This window comes from Coregonus lavaretus (assembly GCF_964263955.1).
Source record: "Coregonus lavaretus genome assembly, chromosome: 24".
Lineage (NCBI taxonomy): Eukaryota > Metazoa > Chordata > Actinopteri > Salmoniformes > Salmonidae > Coregonus > Coregonus lavaretus.
The window spans coordinates 44,141,904-44,163,400 of NC_140011.1; the positions used below are offsets into that span (position 1 = coordinate 44,141,904).

Here is a 21,497-nt window from a genome sequence, read left to right on the forward strand (position 1 = left end):
TGGATTTTTTTTGTTGAAATTAGCTTACTGGAAAACGACAGATTGTGTCCATAAAACAATAGTTGTTAACATGTATGGACCGTCTGTATTAACAATGACAGTCAGAAAGAGCAGTGTGCCCCACCTATGTTGAGTTCACAGCAAACACTTTTATTTATTTATTTATTCGAAAACGCCTAATGTAATGTATGTCCTCTGCATCCCTCCGTAGTTGTGGACGCCTTTTTGACAGAGCTCCTCCCTTTCTCTCTTCTGGCTTTGTGCAACTGCCGAACCCCACGCTGCCGCCACCTTCTCTTGGATACAGGGGCTGCTAAACAACAGAAAAATGGCTATGCACGTACCGAAAGCACCGGGCTTCGCCCAAATGTTGAAGGATGGCGCAAAGGTAAGACCGACAAAACGTTAAAAATAAACCCAAAATCTAAAGCAAAGAGTGGTACTGCGACTGGGCAAGGGGAAGCTCAGTCACGCACTGTGTCAAGTCATGTGGAGAGTTCTAGAAAGCCGCTTAGGCCGCAAAATATTTTTTTCCTCCCCGCCTTTTGCATCAAACCTCGATACCCGAGGCACTTTTCATCTCGCTTTGGAAATTGCTTAATGTCTCAGTTGAAATGTCGTGGAAAGTTTATTTTTCTATGTATGTAGTTGATGGGATAAAATGTGTTTACGCATTGCCAACATGTGGTTGGTTGCTATGATGTGCTAGCTAGCTAGCCTCAGCATCTTCACTGGCTAGTCAACGGCAATGATTTTCGGTAGCATAGTTAACGGTAGTCAACTAGCATCCCATGCGGACTATCTTTCATTCATTCATACAAAGATGAACTAACTAGATACTCGTCTGTCTTGTCGATATATTTAGATGACCACTAAAATCATTTAAAGAAAGTAGTCCGGATACTGTTGACGTTTTATCTGCAGCTATTAGATAGCTACAATTGTGTTTTTTTTTTGTCACTGCGTAGGTGTTAGCTACTGTAGTGACCTAAGATGAGGTTGTCACTTAAAGTTAGTTACAACCGCCACAAAGTCAAAATTGGCTATCCTAAAAATTCATGAAAACTAAAATGAGCTTTTTGTTCTTAATTTAAGTTTAGGCGTAATGTTAGCAGTGGGGTTAGGGTTAAAATATGATTTTGGGAGTGGTTTAGCTACAATTGACTTGCTCCCTTCGATGGTTAGCATCCTCAGCCAGCTAACGTTAATAGCCACCTTGCTAACGTTAAGGAATTTGATTAGTAGCTAGTTAGCCAGCTAGTTGCCAGAAGATACCGACCCTACAGTTACGCTGGCGTACACTGAGCTGCACTGGGTTCAGAACGCAATCATGGTTACGTTAAGACGCCAATGGAACTGTACTCCAAATTTGACCATTATCCACACTGGTACATCGACAATTGAAATACTGCTAGTTCTCCATGAAAACTGCCGTTTTCATCCTCATGCTATCTAGCAATAGCCAACCTTTTACATTTTTTGTCATTTAGCAGACGCTCTTATCCAGAGCGACTTACAGTTAGTGCATACATTATTTTTTAGATTTTTTCATACTGGCCCCCTGTGGGAAACGAACCCACAACCCTGGCGTTGCAAACACCATGCTCTACCAACTGAGCTACATCCCTGCCATTTTGGAATGGCAGTGTCAACCAATCAGCTCATCCCTTTGTTGTTCAACGTGTCTACTGCTAGTTAGCATGAGGACGAAAACATCAAGCATTTCAGCAGTGTGGATAAAGGCATAATTTGGAGTACAGTGGCATATCCCAGCAATGAGTTATGTTTTAATAATAATATGCCATTTAGCAGACGCTTTTATCCAAAGCGACTTGACTTACAGTCATGCGTGCATACATTTTTGTGTATGGGTGGTCCCGGGGATCGAACCCACTACCTTCCATCTAATCCAATAAATATGAACTCCAGGGCAGCTTGAGTTTAGGGTTGCAAAATTCCACCAACTTTCCCAGAATTCCCAGGTGTTACAGAAATCCTGGTTGGATGATTCCCAGATTCTCTGCTTATTCCCTTCTGATTTCAGGAAACTCCCAACCGGGATTTCAGGAACATTTTGGGAACGTTACCGAAAATATGCAACCCTGCGTTGAGTTCAAACAGTTAATCACGTGACCTTTTTAGTGATACTAAAATATAACCCATTGTTATTATCCTTGTTTAAAAGCATATGTGGCTATTAAAAGCACCAGTCAGTATTATTTACCTAGGAAGAGTTGGAAGCAGCAAGAATACAAATGTTTGTAATTCTCTAAATCACCAGTAGAGAGCGCCATATCATAAATATGGCGCTCTCTACTCCACGGTTTTCTGATCCATATCTTGCGCAGCCTCCACGGTGTCTTAATGTAACCATGATTTGCGTTCAGACCCCAGTGCAGCTCAGTGTAAACAAGTTTAAGGGCAGGGTTCGGTATCTTCTGGCAAACCAGCTAGCATCACAGATTAGCTTCGCCATTGGTCCGATTAGTGCGTAATAAGGCGTTGCCTCAAAGAGCCGCAGGTCTCACGCTCACATTTATGCGTCAACCGGTTTTATATGGATACAATAATGAACTAACATTAATCAGCAATGCTAAATTCAGATGTATCCATAGATTCCGTTTTTTTTGCCTCCGGTATTGTTCCATTAGGAAGTTAAATCTTCAATGGAAATAGTTAGCTAATATGCACAACTAGTACAAATGTTTGTTCTAAAAATCAAATCAAGTATTTCACTGTCCTTGCTTTGGAAATGTTATTTTCTGTACCCTTTATTTGTATCATGGCATAAGCATTTTACAATACATGTGTCATTTAGTAGATGCTGTTATCTAGAACCACTTACAGAAGTGAGCGCACAAATGTTTCATACTTTTTCTTACTGGGCATGGGAAATAATGTAAAAAAAAAAAAAGTGCTGACTGTACCGTTGTTTGTTTTTGCTTGGTCATCCCACAGCACTACTCTGGTCTGGAAGAGGCAGTGTTCAGGAACATTCAAGCCTGTAAGGAACTGGCCCAGACTACACGCACGGCCTACGGACCCAACGGTAAGACTCGGCTGTCTCTCTCCCTGTGTGTCTGTCTCTGCCTGGTTGCCTGTCAGTCTGTCTTTCTCTGTTATGTTAGACCACACACACAGCCTAACATGCTGACCACAGCGCTCACGTGGCGTGCGCAAAATACATTTACACGTCATTCAATAATTTCATCCAAACTGCTCTCGGCCGTCAACGATCGTCTGCGTGGCCAGGCGTTAAAATAGAACTTGGTTCTATTTTTGAGGCATGATGCTCTGCAAGTCCCGCCTCTCCCATCTCCTCATTGATTTTTAGGAGCATATACCCACGTGGGTGATTGAAAGATGAACTGAGGTCCACTCTCCAGTCCAGTAGGTGGTGGTAATGCTCCTTAAAGTTTGTTGCCAACCACCATATAAAGTCCAAAGAAGGAGAGATTACTAGAAACTAACTAGGTTCCCCCTTTCATCTGTGGATTAATTGTCGGAGTAGAGAACACACGATTTTGTTACTCAATGGGTTAGAAGGGGGGGGGGCTGTGTGCATTTTAGGTAAAATAAAAACCCAATGTTTAATTATATCCCAGGACGAATTAGCTAGCAACCGCTAGCTAAATGGCCATGAATGTTTCATGTGTTTCGACCCCAAATTAATATAGCTGGTTCAGAGTTTGTTTTGATATTTCAACCTGCTTGTCCTGATCGTGTCTGGTGTGGATGGACAAAATCAACATGCGCGCACGGACGTGCATTATTTTATATTACCTTTATTTAACTAGGCAAGTCAGTTAAGAACAAATTCTTATTTGCAATGACTGCCTGGCCTCACCCTCACCCGGACGACGCTGGGCCAATTGTGCGGCGCCCTATGGGACTTCCGATCACGGCTGGTTGTGATACAGCCCGGGATCAAACCAGGGTCTGTAGTGACTCCTCTAGCACTAAGATGCAGTGCCTTAGACCACTGCGCCACTCGGAAGCCCTTGTAAGGACCCAATGTATGACCTGTCTGTCTTCTCTCTTTGTCTGTCTGACTCTGTCTGTTAGTGTATACGTTGTCCTCAAACTGAGATTGTTTGTCTCTTTATTCTTCAGGCATGAACAAGATGGTGATCAACCACCTGGAGAAGCTGTTTGTGACTAACGATGCTGCTACCATCCTCAGAGAGCTCGAGGTGAGACACTCGTGCACACACATTCTAGAGCACACACATTCTAGAGCACACACATTCTAGAACACACACATTCTAGAACACACACACACCACATATACCAGAACACACACATTCTAGAACACACACACACACACTACCATCCTGAGAACTGGTGGTGAAACAGACAAGTCTGCTCACCCAGTAGTTCTAATGGACTGGAGTTTGATGAAGACCCCTGGAATGGTCATAATTACATTTACATTTTAGTCATTTAGCAGACGCTCTTATCCAGAGCGACTTACAGGAGCAATTAGGGTTAAGTGCCTTGCTCAAGGGCACATCGACAGATTTTTCACCTAGTCGGCTCGGGATTAGAACCAGCGACCTTTCAGTTACTGGCACAACGCTCTTAACCACTAAGCTACCTGCCGCCCCGTCATAAGGCTTCATAATGTAACCGTTCCCTGTGTGTGGTTGTTCTTCCTCCAGGTGCAGCACCCGGCAGCCAAGATGATCGTGATGGCGTCCCACATGCAGGAGCAGGAGGTGGGGGATGGGACCAACTTTGTCCTTGTGTTCGCTGGCGCTCTCCTGGAGCTGGCTGAGGAGCTTCTACGCATGGGGCTTTCTGTGTCCGAGGTACCCACACTAGCTATGTTTCATTACCATGTAAAGTTATTTTGTTGTTGACATTTAGAAAGTTAGCATAGAAAATAGATGTGACGATTGCCTGCGTCTCCATTTAACCATCTTGTGCCTTTTTATTTTATTTTTTATTTTTTAACAGCTGGATGTAATAACGTCACACCTAATAAAATATAAAATGTTTTAGTAAAAGCCTACAGTGTCGAATAAAAATGTAGTGGTTGAAGTATTTCCATTACCCATTTAGGCAAATTGCACATTACTACATTGTCGACAGCCTGTATGCCCTCCCAACTATCTGTTTCATGTCTCCGGTAGCCTGTGAAACCAGCATGGATGGAATGCAGTAATTGACTAATATTTGCCGTATTCTAATAATTCTCATGTGCCAACGTATCGTCACAGTCCGTTTCATGGTGAAGCTCTGAAATAATTGGATGTTCAAACTTTCCAGCCAACCAGAAAGGCAAGGCGAAGCAATTCAGGCATTCTTCAAAGTCAGGACAATCCTTGTCCTGCAGCGAAACATTTTGTGGGGGGGAAATAGATTTTGCAAGCAGTAGACATTTTTAGAATTAAATGTGGAGTGGAGCTTATAGTTTACTCGTTGACATCACGTGCCCATCATACCTTCAAAAGTATTCGGCAATCATTGTTTATCCGGGAAAAAAACACAGTTTCCGTCATTTGTCGCAAATAAAGAATGCTTGACAAAAGAAAAATCCACCCCCGGAATGTTCTCTTTTTGAACATGTCCTATCTGCCGTTTCCATTACAGATGTCGCAATGATTTGTAATTTTTTCGCTACCTTTTGTCAAATAAACCTGGAACCTGTAGGAACACGCACACTGTCCTGTATGTGGCAATGCAGATCTCTTACACACCCCGTGTGTCTGTCTCTCCTAGGTGATTGAGGGCTATGAGCTGGCGATGAAGAAGGCTCTGGAGATCCTCCCGGAGTGCGTGTGCGCGTCAGCCAAGAACCTTCACGATGTAGAGGAGGCCGCTGCTATGATCCGCCCGGCCGTCATGTCCAAACAGTACGGCAACGAAGACTTCCTCTCCAACCTCATCGCCCAGGCCTGCGGTAAGAGACGTGGACAGATTTTAAGAGCGAATTCATTTATTGATGACGATTTTTATTTATGAATAAATAAATAAAAATCTAGAGCAGAGGTGTTCAATGTTAGGCCCAAACACTTCTGGGGTTTCTTCGTCCTCTTTATAATTCAGACCTGGGACACCAGGTCAGTGCCGTTAACTGTCGATGTGCCCTTGAGCAAGGCACTTAACCCTAATTGCTCCTGTAAGTCGCTCTGGATAAGTGCGTCTGCTAAATGACTAAAATGTAAATGTAAACAAAACCCAGAAGTGTTTCTGCCCTCCAGAACCGGGATTGAACTACAGCCGTCAGTGTCGCTAGCTAGCGTGCTAACCTTAGCTAGCTAATGAAAGTTGTGTGAGCACCATTTCAGTTAATTTTTTTAGTCATTTAGCAGACGCTCTTATCCAGAGCGACTTACATTATCTTTTTATTTTTCATACTGGCCCACCGTGGGAATCGAACCCACAACCCTGGCGTTGCAAACGCCATGCTCTACCAACTGAGCTACATCCCCTGCCGGCCATTCCCTCCCCTACCCTGGACGACGCTGGGCCAATTGTGCGCCGCCCCATGGGTCTCCCGGTCGCGGCCGGCTACGACAGAGCCTGGATTCGAACCAGGATCTCTAGTGGCACAGCTAGCACTGCGATGCAGTGCCTTAGACCACTGCGCCACTCGAGAGTCAAGCAGGCATACTGTAGTTATTTCAGAAAGACTACCAGCCTACCTGTCGAGAGATGAGTCTCAGCTAAACTGTCCCTATACGACATGTTGACGTTTGTCTGACTCTTACCGTTTTGATATTTCCAGTGGTCAAAACCATTCATCTTTGGGGAGCGGGTGTTCTATAATGCAATCCATATCACTTTTATTTATATTATAGTCTTTTTTTTTTGTTGCACTCGCTTAAAAGGGTGACATTCAACACATTTTCCAGTGGATTATGGTGATAATTTGCTGGTAAAAAAAAAGGGGGGGGGGGGGGGTGCTAAAACATCAGTTTGTTATTTTAATGTGCTTCATGGCTCAGTCCGCCAGGTGAAGGCTCTGGCAAAAAGCTGCAGTCAGAGACGGAAGAGGAAGTGAGGCACTCGCTGTTTATTTTTTGGGGTTCAATTGAGGTTAATAAACTTAGTAGACCAGATCCAGCACCCCGTTAAAGGGACGCGTTTCTCGCCCTTGGCCTCTCCCCGGGTTCGTTAGGGAGTTGCAGCAATGAGACAATTGGATATCACGAAAATTGGGGAGGAAAAAAATGAAATGAATAAAAATCCATCGGACTCTGGGGGAAGTAGATAAAGGGCTTCAGTGAACATCTTCATTTATCCACTTTCTTTGCTGTAGCCAAAGATAAGTATGTGGACACCTGTTCGCCGAACATCTCATTCCAAAATCATGGGCCTCCGCTCTTCTGGGAAGGCTTTCCACTAGATGTTCGAACATTGCTGCGGGGACTTGCTTCCATTCAGCCACGAACATTAGTGAGGTCGGGCACGGATGTTGGGCGTTTTAAGTCTGGCTCGCGGTCGCCGTTCCAATTCATCCCAAAGGTGTTCAATGGGGTTGAGGTCAGGGCTCTGTGCAGGCCAGTCAAGTTCTTCCACACCGATCTCGACAAATCGTTTCTGTATGGACCTCGCTTTTTGCACGGGGGCATTGTAATGCTGAAACAGGAAAGGGCCTTCCCTAAACTGTTGCCACAAAGTTGGAAGCACAGTATCGTGTAGAATGTGATTGTATGCTGTAGCGTTAAGATTCCCCTTCACTGTAACTAAGGGGCCTGAACCATGAAAAACAGCCCCAGACCATTAATCCTCCTCCACCAAACTTTACAGTTGGCACTATGCATTCGGGCAGGTAGCGTTCTCCTGGCATCCGCCAAACCAAGATTTGTCCGTTGGACTGCCAGATGGTGAAGTGTGATTCATCACTCCAGAGAACGTGTTTCCACTGCTCCAGAGTCCAATGGCAGAGCGCTTTACACCACTCCAGTCAACGCTTGGCATTGTGCATGGTAATGTTAGGCTTGTGTGCGGCTGCTCGGCCTTGGAAACCCATTTCATGAAGCTCCCTACAAACAGTTCTTGTGCTGACGTTGCTTCCAGAGGCAGTTTGGAACTCGGTAGTGAATGTTGCAACCGAGGACAGACGATTTCTACACGCTTCAGCACTTGGCGGTCCAGTTCTGTGAGCTTGTTTTGCTGGCGGAGTGGTTGTTGCTCCTGGACGTTTCCACTTCACAATAACAGCACTTACAGTTGACCGGGGCAGCTCTAGCAGGGCAGAAATGTGACAAACTAACTTGTTGGAAAGATGGCATCCTATGACGGTGCCACATTGAAAGTCAGTACGGGCCGTTCTACTGCCAATGTTTGTCTGTGGAGATTTGCACGGCGGTGTGCTCGATTTTATAGCTCTTTAGCTCAGCTGGTAGAGCACGGCGCTTGTAACACCAAGGGTAGTGGGTTCGATCCCCGGGACCACCCATACACAAAACATTTATGCACGCATGACTGTAAGTTCCTCTCAGGTGATTCTTCTGAGTTGTAGAAGGCTTCCTCGATCGGTGTTCTGCGTTTCCAAGGAGATGGGATCTTAAATTCCCACCAGCGTGGCCTCCGACATTGCTCGTCCTAATATTTATATATTTCTTAATTCCATTCTTTTACTTTTAGATTTGTGTGAATTGTTAGATACTACTGCGCTGTTTGGAGCTAGGAACACAAGCATTTCGCTACACTCACAATAACCTCTGCTAAATATGTGTATGTGACCACAATCTGTGATGTTATAGATCTAGTGTGTTTCTCCTTACTGCCACAGTGAAAATACAGATCATTATGTTTATATTCCTTATTGCAGTCATCCTGCCCTTTCCTTATTATACAGTGAAACGTGTCAAGTTAAATTCAGTGTGTTCATGATTCACGGGGTACTTAAAGTACTTGAATTTGGCTCTCTGAAATTCAAGTACTGTAATACTTTTGAAAATCAGAAATGTTTTTCAAGTTTGGTACTTGAATTAAAATGAGAGGACAGAAAATGATATAATATGGTAAAAGTTTTTGATAAATACGATAAACGGCATTTTTCCACGCGTGTCGCTCTGTGGTTGCCAGGCAACTGATTCGGCTAAACGACGCATCGATGGCTAAAATGTCGGACAACTGTAGATTAAATCCTGTCTTTTGTGCGTATGGATAATTTCTGGGATCTTTTTATTTCAGCTCATGAAACATGGGACCAACACTATAGTTTTGTTCAGTGTAGTTTAACCTTCTTTTTTTTTTACCACTGCGTCACTGGACCCAACCAACACACACCATGTAAGGTGCAAAAAAATGACGCTTTTTCGTAGCTATTAAGTAGTAGATTCCCTAATGCCCCAAAAACTGTAGTAACGTGAATAGGGAATGTGTGTTCACCAGTAGGCGTGTCCCAAAACTCTGCTCATCACTACTGGGGCGGCAGGTAGCTTAGTGGGTAAGAGCGTTGTGCCAGTAACCGAAAGGTCGCTGGTTCTAATCCCCGAGCCGACTAGGTGAAAAATCTGTCTGTGCCCTTAAGCAAGGCACTTAACCCTAATGGCTCCTGTAAGTCGCTTTGGATAAGAGCGTCTGCTAAATGACTAAAAAAATTAAATAAAAATTACTACATAATCAGTACACGTATTGAAACACGTATTATTGAGTAGAACTTGTAAGGTAGTGATAAAAAATAACGTTATTCTTCATGAGGTTGTGGCGATATACTGCCAGCTGGTGGCGACTAGAAACAATTCCATAATCTGAACTATTAGAAATGTATGGTAAATATTAGTGCTTGAAAAAGTAGTTAAGTCCTTGAATTTGACTTGCTGTGGACGTGTGTTTGTAGAGATGCGAATATCAGGCACAGGTTTTTGTGCAGAGCATTTTCTTGCACTTTGCCCACAGGGCGGCGCATAATTAGCCCAGCGTCGTCCGGGTTTGGCCAGTATAGGCCGTCATTGAAAATAAGAATGTGTTCTTAACTGACTTGCCTAGTTAAATAAAGGTAAAATAAAAGAAATATTTTTTAAAAAATCGTGTTTCCGTGTTAATTTATTCCGGGCCCTAACCAATTGGCGTCACTGCAATTTTGGCTTTGATAGGAATTAAGAAAACAACAACAAGGATTTTGATGGCTATTAACGTTTCTAAGCACAAACCAATGTATCAAATAAATATATTGATGATGCTTTTTATCATTTTAAGGTAATTGATTTGTAATGGTGATGTGTTGTTCTAGTCTCCATCTTCCCAGAGTCTGGTAACTTCAGTGTGGACAACGTCAGAGTCTGCAAGATCCTGGTGAGTCTCCTCTACTGCTGCAGCACTCTTCTCTACGTGGGCTGCTAGCCAAACCTGTCTGCCCGTGTGTTGCTTTTGTCAATCTGTGTGTATATCACATCAGCAGTGTTTTATTTTGAAAAGCAAGCCTTTTCTTTTTGCTTCGGTAGAATGATCAGGGACGTGCAGGGACGTGCGAAAATACATTAGTGCAACACATTCAGCAGAACATTTGGCTAGCAGCCACAAGTAAATGTTTTTTTTGTTGTTGTTTTTTTTGCGAAAAAGATGAATGGCCATCGTGTTTTGCTTGAAGTTAATCGCGCATTTTACCGGAGAAAAGTAGGCCACTGAGAAAAGTAGCTAGACGTCAGTCGGAGAGCTGTCTGCTGACAGAATGACCGTTGGTGAATTCTCAGTGGAGTTTAGAAGTGCAACTGAAGCACACCATTTTAGTCTGATGCTGAGCGGAAATTACAATGGCATTTTTAGATGTGCGTTTACAAAACACAGCAAGATATTTCTTTATGCGTTTTATCTGCGTTAATGCGACCACTGGTGTGTGTGTGTGCAGGGCTGTGGGCTGACTTCGTCCTCAGTGCTCCATGGGATGGTGTTCAAGAAGGAGACTGAGGGAGATGTCACGTCAATCAAAGACGCCAAGATCGCAGTCTTCTCCTGCCCCTTCGACTGCATGGTCACAGAAACCAAGGTGGGACGGAAATAAATGTTACCCCTCTCTCTCTCTCTAGCGCTCGCTCTCCCTCCCCCTCGAGCGCGCGCTCTCTCTCTAGCGCTCGCTCTCCCTCCCCAGGGTACATTGTTGATAAATAATGCGGAGGAGCTTCTTAACTTCAGTAAGGGAGAGGAGGATATGATGTTGACCTGCTCTCCCCTCCCCTCCCTCCTCCGTAGGGTACAGTGTTGATAAATAATGCGGAGGAGCTCCTTAACTTCAGTAAGGGGGAGGAGGATATGATGGAAGCGCAGGTGAAAGCCATCGCTGAGGCTGGCGCCAACGTGGTGGTGACCGGTGGCAAAGTGGCAGACATGGCACTGCACTACGCCAACAAGTACCAGCTCATGGTCGTCAGGTAGGGGAGCGATGGACGCAGACCGACAGACACGCATGCACTTACTCACTCGTACCCATTTTTTTAATTTCAGACCACTTCATTCCTAAAAAAAAAAAAAAAAAACATTCTAAGACCATCTGCTATAGTTCCTTTGTCAGTTGAGATTAACTCGATCGTGAGGATTTTAGACGAGCGGTTACATGGGGTATCTGGTAGGTCTTATCGGGGGGTGTTCGGGAACCACTGATCTAAATATACTAGAAGCAGAAGCTGTTGGTCCTTTTTTAGAACCCAGTCTCTGTGTTGTTACTAACGCTGTCTCCCGCAGGCTGAACTCTAAATGGGACCTGAGGAGGCTGTGTAAGACTGTGGGAGCTGTGGCCCTGCCTAGACTGGTGAGTTCCCCCTGACGGACAGGGTGGCGGTACGGGTCTACCGGTATTCTCGTACCCAATCGCGTTTGGTATGGGGACCTCGGTTAGGTCCTCACTGTGAACCTGAATGAGTACATCAAAATTAAAACATTTTTACAAACTAAAACCATTATGTCTATAGGTTATGCATGTGCTGCATTAATGCATTGCTTCCTGAGTAAATCTCACCTAAAAAAAAAACATCATTTTGGGCTATACTGTTAAAACAACTAGAGACCGTTGTAATCAAAATTCTAATCTTAACTGGCACATTTTTAAACTTAACTGGCACATTTTTAAACTTAACTGGCACATTTTTAAACTTAACTGGCACATTTTTTAACTTAACTGGCACATTTTTTAACTTAACTGGCACATTTTTTTATTTAACTGGCACATTTTTAAACAATCATTTTTGTGAGGTGCAGCCAGAAACTACACTGAACAAAAATATATAAACGTGCAACAATTTCAAAAAGATTTTACTGAGTTAAAGTTCATATAAGGAAATCAGTCAATTGAAATATATTCATTAGGCCCGACTCGATGGATTTCACGTGACTGGGAATACAGATATGCATCTGTATTTATGCATAATATGTACATGTAGGTAAGGGTGAAGTGACTATGCACAGATAATGAACAGCGAGTAGCAGCAGTGTGCAAAAAAAATCACCAGAACTGAGCTTTTCAGTTTACATTTTTTAAATTAATTTTTAAATCAACCCAGGATTTGGTCAAACGCAGTTTAATACATGGACAAAATGATCCTCTTTCCCTAAAAGCACGACGGTCATGACTTTCTTAACGCGGAGGTTAACTTGGCCCCAGACGATCCATCTGAGTTTCAGTAAACCCTGTACGTGTAAAAATAAATTCATGTAAGTTGTGCTTCTTCAAGTCAAACTGAAACGGACCTTTTCCTCCTCCTTCCCCAGACCCCTCCCACTCCAGAGGAGATGGGCCATTGTGACAGTGTCTACCTGGACGAGGTGGGGGACACTCAGGTGGTGGTCTTCAAACACGGTGAGAACACTAAACGTTCCCAACTAAACACTCTTTTTTTTTTTTAAAGCTTTTATTTTCTGTGAGATTAGGAAACCATGGACACACGGTCTGCAAATGGCGCCATCTCCATAATCATTCTCTTTCCATTCTCTCCTCGTCGTCCCAGAGAAAGAAGACGGTGCCATCTCCACCCTGGTGATCAGAGGATCCACCGACAACCGGATGGATGACATAGAGAGGGCCATCGACGACGGGGTCAACACCTTCAAGGTTCTGGTCAGAGACAAGAGACTGGTGCCAGGGGCCGGCGCTACAGAAATAGAATTGGCTAGACAGATCACTTCATACGGAGAGGTACGTAAAACGAATGTGCACATTTAGTCGTTTTTAAAAAAACACACCAACTAGTACGACTGTGTCCAGTTCTGGAGCAGGATGCCATTAACAAGTTCGCCTGCCCCCCCCCCCCCCTTAGACATGTCCGGGTCTGGAGCAGTACGCCATTAAGAAGTTTGCGGAGGCGTTCGAGGCGGTGCCCAGAGCGTTGGCAGAGAACTCTGGCATCAAGGGAAACGAGCTCATCTCCAAACTGTACGCCGTACACCATGAGGGCAACAAGAACATGGGCTTCGACATCGAGGTGAGGGAGAGGGAGAGTGAGAGGGAGAGGGAGGGAGGGAGAGTGAGAGAGTGATCCTATTGGATTTCAATGTTGTCTTCCTTTTTACACGAGAAGGTGCGCTTGGTTTAGTTTGCCCAGTGGGCCAGGTTGGCAGAGGTTTTTCCAAAGAAGCTCTACCGGCAACTCGGGCAAATTTTAAACCCAGTGCACCTGAACACAATGACTTTCTGTTGATTTCAATGTGTGTGTTTTTTTAATTGTTACGTACAAAGCTGAAGGGTTGTGGGTAATGTGTGTGTTCACAGGGAGAGGGTGCTGCTCTGAAGGACATGCTTGAGGCTGGGATCCTGGAGCCTTTCCTGGTCAAACACTGGGGCATCAAACTAGCTACCAACGCTGCCATCACCGTGCTCCGAGTGGACCAGGTACACACACACACACACACACACTGGGGCATCAAACTAGCTACCAACGCTGCTATCACCGTGCTCCGAGTGGACCAGGTACACACACACACACACTGGGGCATCAAACTAGCTACCAACGCTGATATCACCGTGCTCCGAGTGGACCAGGTACACACACACACACACACACACTGGGGCATCAAACTAGCTACCAACGCTGCTATCACCGTGCTCCGAGTGGACCAGGTACACACACACACACACACACACTGGGGCATCAAACTAGCTACCAACGCTGCTATCACCGTGCTCCGAGTGGACCAGGTACACACACACACACACACACACTGGGGCATCAAACTAGCTACCAACGCTGCTATCACCGTGCTCCGAGTGGACCAGGTACACACACACACACACACACTGGGGCATCAAACTAGCTACCAACGCTGCTATCACCGTGCTCCGAGTGGACCAGGTACACACACACACACACACACTGGGGCATCAAACTAGCTACCAACGCTGCTATCACCGTGCTCCGAGTGGACCAGGTACACACACACACACACTGGGGCATCAAACTAGCTACCAACGCTGCTATCTAGGGATGTAACGATTCACCGATGCGCGTCGGTCGCCGGTTCAAATGTTTCAGATACTTTAATTGGGTGCGTCGGTCCGCGGGACTCACAACGACCCAAATATAGCATGCATCGGTAGAAAAATCGATTTCAAAAGCTAAGAATCGCCGTTTTTTTTGTTGCATATTACTTTGTAGCTTTCAAAATACTGACGCGTCCTGTTTTTTTTTCTTTGCCTGCAGAACAACCTCGAAATATCGGCGTAGTCAAATTAGTAAAATGGCTTGTGCAATATTCGGCTTTAGTTAAGTGACAACCCAATGTAATTTGCTAGGTTATTGTTATCTATTGCGCTGTTGAAAGTGTTTTCACTGGGATAAAAGTACGCCAACGGAGACGACTCACCTGGCTGTAGCCTTACCTGGTGATCGGGGCTTATAATAATGTTATTTTGATTGTTCAGGTTCACCATCGGCAATAGTTTTGCCATCCAGTACCTCTATACCAGGCGGTGTCAGAGGAAGGCCCCAAAAAATTGTCAAAGACTCCAGCCACCCTAGTCATAGACTGTTCTCTCTGCTACCACACGGCAAGAGGTACCGGAGCGCCAAGTCTAGGTCCAAAAGGCTTCTCAACAGCTTCTACCCCCAAGCCATAAGACTCCTGAACAGCTAATCAAATGGCTACCCGGACTATTTGCATTGACCCCCCCTTTGTTTTTACACTGCTGCTACTCTGTTTATTATCTATGCATAGTCACTTTACCCCTACCTACATGTACAAATTACCTCGACTAACCTGTACCCCCCCCACATTGACTCGGTACCGGTACCCCCTGTATATAGCCTCGGTACTGTTATTTTAGCTTTTACTTTAGTTTATTTCGTAAATATTTTTCTTAACTCTATTTTCTTAACTGCTTGTAAGTAAGTATTTCACGTTAAGGTCTAAACCTGTTGTATTCGGCTCATGTGACACATAAAATGTGTCATGTATATGGTAATTCTTAGATATTCAGGGTAAAGTTGATAATTTCATAACGAGGATGGAGATCACTTTTTTTGAGCCCCACTGCATGTTCCAAGCAGAGAAGGTCTAAACAAATAGATTTTGAGACGGGGGGGGTGAAATCCAAAGTTGCGCTATATTCATTGGCTATGTCATAGCAAATATTTTACAACTAAATATTGATACATTACTTGCTCAAACGTGTTTAATCTGCAAAATTGAGTGGGTAATTTCAGATTGGGGGGGGGGGGTCAAAGTATACATAAATACAGTCTGGTAGTGAGGTGGTTGATTCTCCCTTGCATGATGCAGCTCTGGTGTCTACTTACGCCATAGACATCATTTACATGTGTCGGTTCATGGGCTCCACCAGCAGGACATAAAAAAAAAAAAATTTGAATGGAAAATGAATGTGTTAATGCGACAAATGTTAGTGCATCGGATCACATTGAACCGAATCCCATCGACTCGTTCCTCTAACCAAACTGTCTTTTCAAACTAAACGTGTAGTTCCGATATCGTATCAGAGCCCATGTATCTAGATACTGTATCAACATTTCTTTACGTTTTTACGTTTTCGTCATTTAGCAGACGTTCTTATCCAGAGCGACTTACAAATTGGTGCATTCACCTTACGATAGGCAGTGGGACAACCACTTTACAATATATATATTTATTTTTTTGGGGGGTGGGGTAAGGGGGGGGTAGAAGGATTACTTTATCCTATCCCAGGTATTCCTTTAAAGAGGTGGGGTTTTCAAGTGTCTCTTTTGAAAGGGAAACGTGCACGTCCCTACTGCGATCACCGTGCTCCGAGTGGACCAGGTACACACGCAATAATCTTCTCGTTGCAGGTCAGCCGGAGTAAACATTTTTTTTCCTCAGGTTTTTTTTTAATTGCTATATTCACTTAATTCTCATCAGCAAAGATGGATGCTAAAATGTTTGTTCATCATTTGTTTGTGCGTTTTGGGGGGGTCTGTGTGTGTGTGGGTAGATTATCATGGCTAAGCCAGCGGGGGGGCCCCGGGCTCCTAAACAGCAAGGCCACTGGGACAAGGATGAGGGAGAAGAGCCTGAACACTTTGATACACACCACTAACCTGTCCTTCCTGGACAGGACAGAATACACACTACACTGACAGGTGCTGCTGGAGCTGGGAACGGACCCGTCTGTGTGTGATGGGGGAAACTGCACGGCACGCAAACACTCACTGTGTGTGATGGGGGGGGAAACTGCACGGCACGCAAACACTCACTGTGTGTGATGGGGGGGGAAACTGCACGGCACGCAAACACTCACTGTGTGTGTGTGATGGGAAAATGGCAAGGAAACACTCACTCACTCACAGGGTGTCTGCGGTTCCTTAGTCTTAAAGACATTTATCTGATTTTAAAGGTCACGTCTTAATGTCTTAAGTTCGGTTTTTGAAGGTCGGAGGTGACGGAGATGACTACAGTGTTTCCTGTGTATTGAGTCGCAAAACAATGTCACATCAAATAATACTGTAGGCCACTTTCAAGATGTTGGAGAGCCGTCCGACCACATGTTGGAGAGCTGTCCGACCACATGTTGGAGAGCCGTCCGACCACATGTTGGAGAGCCATCCGACCACATGTTGGAGAGCCGTCCGACCACATGTTGGAGAGCCGTCCGACCACATGTTGGAGAGCCGTCCGACCACATGTTGGAGAGCCGTCCGACCACATGTTGGAGAGCCATCCGACCACATGTTGGAGAGCCGTCCGACCACATGTTGGAGAGCCGTCCGACCACATGTTGGAGAGCCGTCCGACCACATGTTCTGATAAACATAATACCTCCAGGAGAGCAGCTGGGTATGTGAACTTTTGTTCGCGCCCTACTCCTGGGGTTTATTATGGTTCCCCATTAGTTCCTGCCAAGGCAGCAGCTACTCTTCCTGGGGTTTATTATGGATCCCCATTAGTTCCTGCCAAGGCAGCGGCTACTCTTCCTGGGGTTTATTATGGATCCCCATTAGTTCCTGCCAAGGCAGCGGCTACTCTTCCTGGGGTTTATTATGGATCCCCATTAGTTCCTGCCAAGGCAGCAGCTACTCTTCCTGGGGTTTATTATGGATCCCCATTAGTTCCTGCCAAGGCAGCAGCTACTCTTCCTGGGGTTTATTATGGAGCCCCATTAGTTCCTGCCAAGGCAGCAGCTACTCTTCCTGGGGTTTATTATGGAGCCCCATTAGTTCCTGCCAAGGCAGCAGCTACTCTTCCTGGGGTTTATTATGGAGCCCCATTAGTTCCTGCCAAGGCAGCAGCTACTCTTCCTGGGGTTTATTATGGATCCCCATTAGTTCCTGCCAAGGCAGCAGCTACTCTTCCTGGGGTTTATTATGGATCCCCATTAGTTCCTGCTAAGGCAGCGGCTACTCTTCCTGGGGTTTATTATGGATCCCCATTTAGTTCCTGCCAAGGCAGCAGCTACTCTTCCTGGGGTTTATTATGGATCCCCATTAGTTCCTGCCAAGGCAGCAGCTACTCTTCCTGGGGTTTATTATGGATCCCCATTAGTTCCTGCCAAGGCAGCGGCTACTCTTCCTGGGGTTTATTATGGATCCCCATTTTAGTTCCTGCCAAGGCAGCAGCTACTCTTCCTGGGGTTTATTATGGATCCCCATTTAGTTCCTGCCAAGGCAGCAGCTACTCTTCCTGGGGTTTATTATGGATCCCCATTTTAGTTCCTGCCAAGGCAGCAGCTACTCTTCCTGGGGTTTATTATGGATCCCCATTAGTTCCTGCCAAGGCAGCAGCTACTCTTCCTGGGGTTTATTATGGATCCCCATTAGTTCCTGCCAAGGCAGCAGCTACTCTTCCTGGGGTTTATTATGGATCCCCATTTAGTTCCTGCCAAGGCAGCAGCTACTCTTCCTGGGGTTTATTATGGATCCCCATTAGTTCCTGCCAAGGCAGCAGCTACTCTTCCTGGGGTTTATTATGGATCCCCATTTAGTTCCTGCCAAGGCAGCAGCTACTCTTCCTGGGGTTTAGTTCCTGCCAAGGCAGCAGCTACTCTTCCTGGGGTTTATTATGGATCCCCATAGCACTTACATTACATATAAAACAGTACATCATAACATTATTACACCACATATTTACAATACAAAATGTATAAAATACCACCATACAACAATATTGTAATGTAGAGTGGGTGTGCTTGCTTGTGTGTGTGTGTGTGTGTGTGTGTACCGGTGTGTGTCTTCACAGTCCCCGCTGGATTCACTGCCTGCGTTTTTTGACATGCTATGTATGTAGTTGTGTGTTTTAGAACAGTGGTATAGATGTGGTTGTTTTTACTCCTCGTGTTTTTGACTGAAGCTAACCACTGGTATCCCGGGAGTGAAACATCCAGATTTAACTAATAATAGTTGTGTGTGTGTGTGTGTGTGTGTGTGCTGGCACAGTGTGTGGATGCATGCTGCTTGCTCACAGGAAGCCAGGTCAACAACAATGTTCAGAATGGTTGCTAGTGGACTGACTGACTGACTGTGTGTTCCTCAGATCATCATGGCCAAACCGGCAGGGGGACCCAAAGCCCCAACAGGCAAGAAGGACTGGGACGAAGAGGACTGAACATGACCTCTATAACCTTTGACCTTTTGACCACCTAACCCCCCCGCCCCCATCACCCCTATGACCCCCCCTCTCCACCCTGGTTTTTTTTCTGTTTATTTAAAGCCCAAAACGTTGGAGTATTGGTATTGTGTAGGTGCCACCATCCTGCATTGTTGCTGTACCGTGAATGGATTGGTGATGGCACTGTATTGCTTTTTATGTTCTCCTCCCAAATAAAAGGCACTTCATTTCCTGATTTATTGTATTATTTATTTATTTATAATCATTTATAGTTCCAAAGCAGCTGTTATCCTAATATCAAATATTTTCTAACAAATATTTTCTGGGTAACAACTAAGTACTTTACTGTGTGTGGGGGGGAAAACACCTGCTTCTTAGCTAAATGTAATTTCTCAAGCAATTTTTTTTGCTAGGACTGTCAGTGGTCTGAGTGGGCGGGGGGAAATGGGGAAACGAGCTCTTATTGGCAGAGGTTTGGAATGTTCTTTATTGGTTCATTAACTAATTTAGTTAATAGACCAATGAGATCACCAGGCAGGCCAAAACGCCATCCCACCAAAACAGGCTGGAATTTCAGGCCATCTTTTCAAACAGCTCTTAGACTAAACGGGCATTTTCAGAGTTCTTCCGACCTCGGTCTGGAAATTATATATAAACAGGAAAATCGAGTTTTTGAGCCTTTAACCCTTTTACGCTCATACCCCTATACAGGTTGAAAATGGCACATTTGGACAGTAGGTGCCTAAACTGAGGTCAGTGGCTCTACCATAACATGCCGTCGGAGGTCAGTGGCTCTACCATAACATGCTATACATGACGTCGGAGGTCAGTGGCTCTACCATAACATGCTATACATGCCGTCGGAGGTCAGTGGCTCTACCATAACATGCTATACATGCCGTCGGAGGTCAGTGGCTCTACCATAACATGCCGTCGGAGGTCAGTGGCTCTACCATAACATGCTATACATGCCGTCGGAGGTCAGTGGCTCTACCATAACATGCTATACATGCCGTCGGAGGTCAGTGGCTCTAACATAACATGCTATACATGACGTCAGATCTGTGGCTCTACCATAACATGCTATACATGACGTCGGAGCTCAGTGGCTCTACCATAACATGCTATACATGACGTCAGATCTCAGGCTCTGCGCTTCACGTGACTAAGATGCCCCCATCCCTCCTGCTAATTGGGCAACTTTTGCAAATGTTTTGTCTGAGTGAGGGGAATGTAAATTAAGAGGACTCTTATTTTGAAAGGTGAGACGTAGAGGATTATAAATATCGCTTTGTCATACAAGCAAGCCAAACACCTGGGAGTCCAAATTTGAACTTCACATTTCCATATAAAACGTAAGTAATATAGTGTCAATATTTCTGGTCACTGTTTGACTACAGTTTAGACATACTAGATCACATTATACCCTGGATTGTCCAAACAGAATGACTGTTGTATTGTGAAGAAAGTTTGCACGGACCACGCATCTGAATGCACTCATGATTACATTCTATGCGCACCAAAACTGAACAAAAAATATAAACGCAACATGTAAAGTCCCATGTTTCATGAGCTGAAATAAAACATCCCAGGAAATGTTCCTTACGCACAAAAATCTTATTGCTCTAAAGATTTGTGCACAAAGTTGTTTACATCCCTGTTAGTGATCATTTATCCCTTACCAAGTGAATCCATCCACCTGACGGGTGTGGAATATCAAGAAGCTGATTAATCAGCATGATCATTACACAGGTGCACCTTGTCCTGGGGACAATAAAAGGCCACTCTAAAATGTGCAGTTTTGTCAAACAACACAATGCCACAGATGTGTCAAGTTTTGAGGGAGCATCCAATTGGCATTCTGACTGCAGAAACGTTTGCCAGAGAATTTAATGTTAATTTTTCTACCATGTCGTTTTAGAGAATTTTGCAGTACGTCCAACCGGCCTCACAACCGCAGACCACGTGTAACCACGCCAGCCCAGGACCTCTACATCCGGCTTTTTCACCCGCGGGATCATCTGAGACCAGCCAACCGGACAGCTGACGAAACAGGAGTATTTCTGTCTGTAATAAAGCCCTTTTGTGGGGAAAAACGAATTCTGATTGGCTGGGCTGGGCTGGTGCCCCAGTGGGTGAGCCTATGCCCTCCCAGGCCCACCCATGCCTGTGCCCCTGCCCAGTCATGTGAAATACATAGATTAGGGCCTAATGAATTTATTTCAATCAACTGATTTCCTTATATGAACTGTAACTCAGTAAAATCGTAAAAAAAAATTCCATGTTGGCTTTATATTTTGTATTATATGTTACGAATTTGCAAACTTACAATATGTTAAATATTTGCGAAATGTATGATATGTTACGAATTCCAATTTGTGGCTAATGTTAGCTAGGTGGCTAACACTAATGTTAGCTAGGCTTAAGTTTAGGGTTAAGTTTAGGAGTTAGGTTAAAGGGTTAAGGTTAGGAATAGGGTTAGCGGAAAGGTTATCTAAAAGGGTTAGGGTTAGCTAAAAGGGTTAGGGGTGGGTTAGCTA

At 44.7% G+C, this 21,497-nt stretch overlaps 1 protein-coding gene across 1 annotated transcript; it reads left to right on the plus strand.

Annotated features, from left to right (window-relative positions):
- The first annotated feature begins 255 nt into the window (after positions 1 to 255).
- Positions 256 to 19,192, plus strand: LOC311099628 (T-complex protein 1 subunit theta). Its single transcript, XM_084140349.1, has 14 exons — positions 256 to 388; positions 2,959 to 3,049; positions 4,114 to 4,193; positions 4,662 to 4,811; positions 5,725 to 5,905; positions 10,193 to 10,254; positions 10,808 to 10,945; positions 11,149 to 11,327; positions 11,638 to 11,704; positions 12,661 to 12,748; positions 12,897 to 13,084; positions 13,206 to 13,370; positions 13,658 to 13,777; positions 18,883 to 19,192. The coding sequence occupies exons 1-14, from the start codon at positions 329 to 331 to the stop codon at positions 18,952 to 18,954; spliced, it is 1,641 nt and encodes a 546-aa protein (XP_083996475.1). The 5' UTR covers positions 256 to 328; the 3' UTR covers positions 18,955 to 19,192.
- The last annotated feature ends 2,305 nt before the right edge of the window (positions 19,193 to 21,497 follow it).

Coding starts and splice junctions, on each gene's coding strand:
- LOC311099628 (XM_084140349.1), top strand. CDS start 329: ATGGCTATGCACGTACCGAAAGCACCGGGCTTCGCCCAAATGTTGAAG. Junction 389..2,958: donor TGTTGAAGGATGGCGCAAAG/GTAAGACCGACA, acceptor GTCATCCCACAG/CACTACTCTGGTCTGGAAGA. Junction 4,194..4,661: donor CCATCCTCAGAGAGCTCGAG/GTGAGACACTCG, acceptor TTCTTCCTCCAG/GTGCAGCACCCGGCAGCCAA.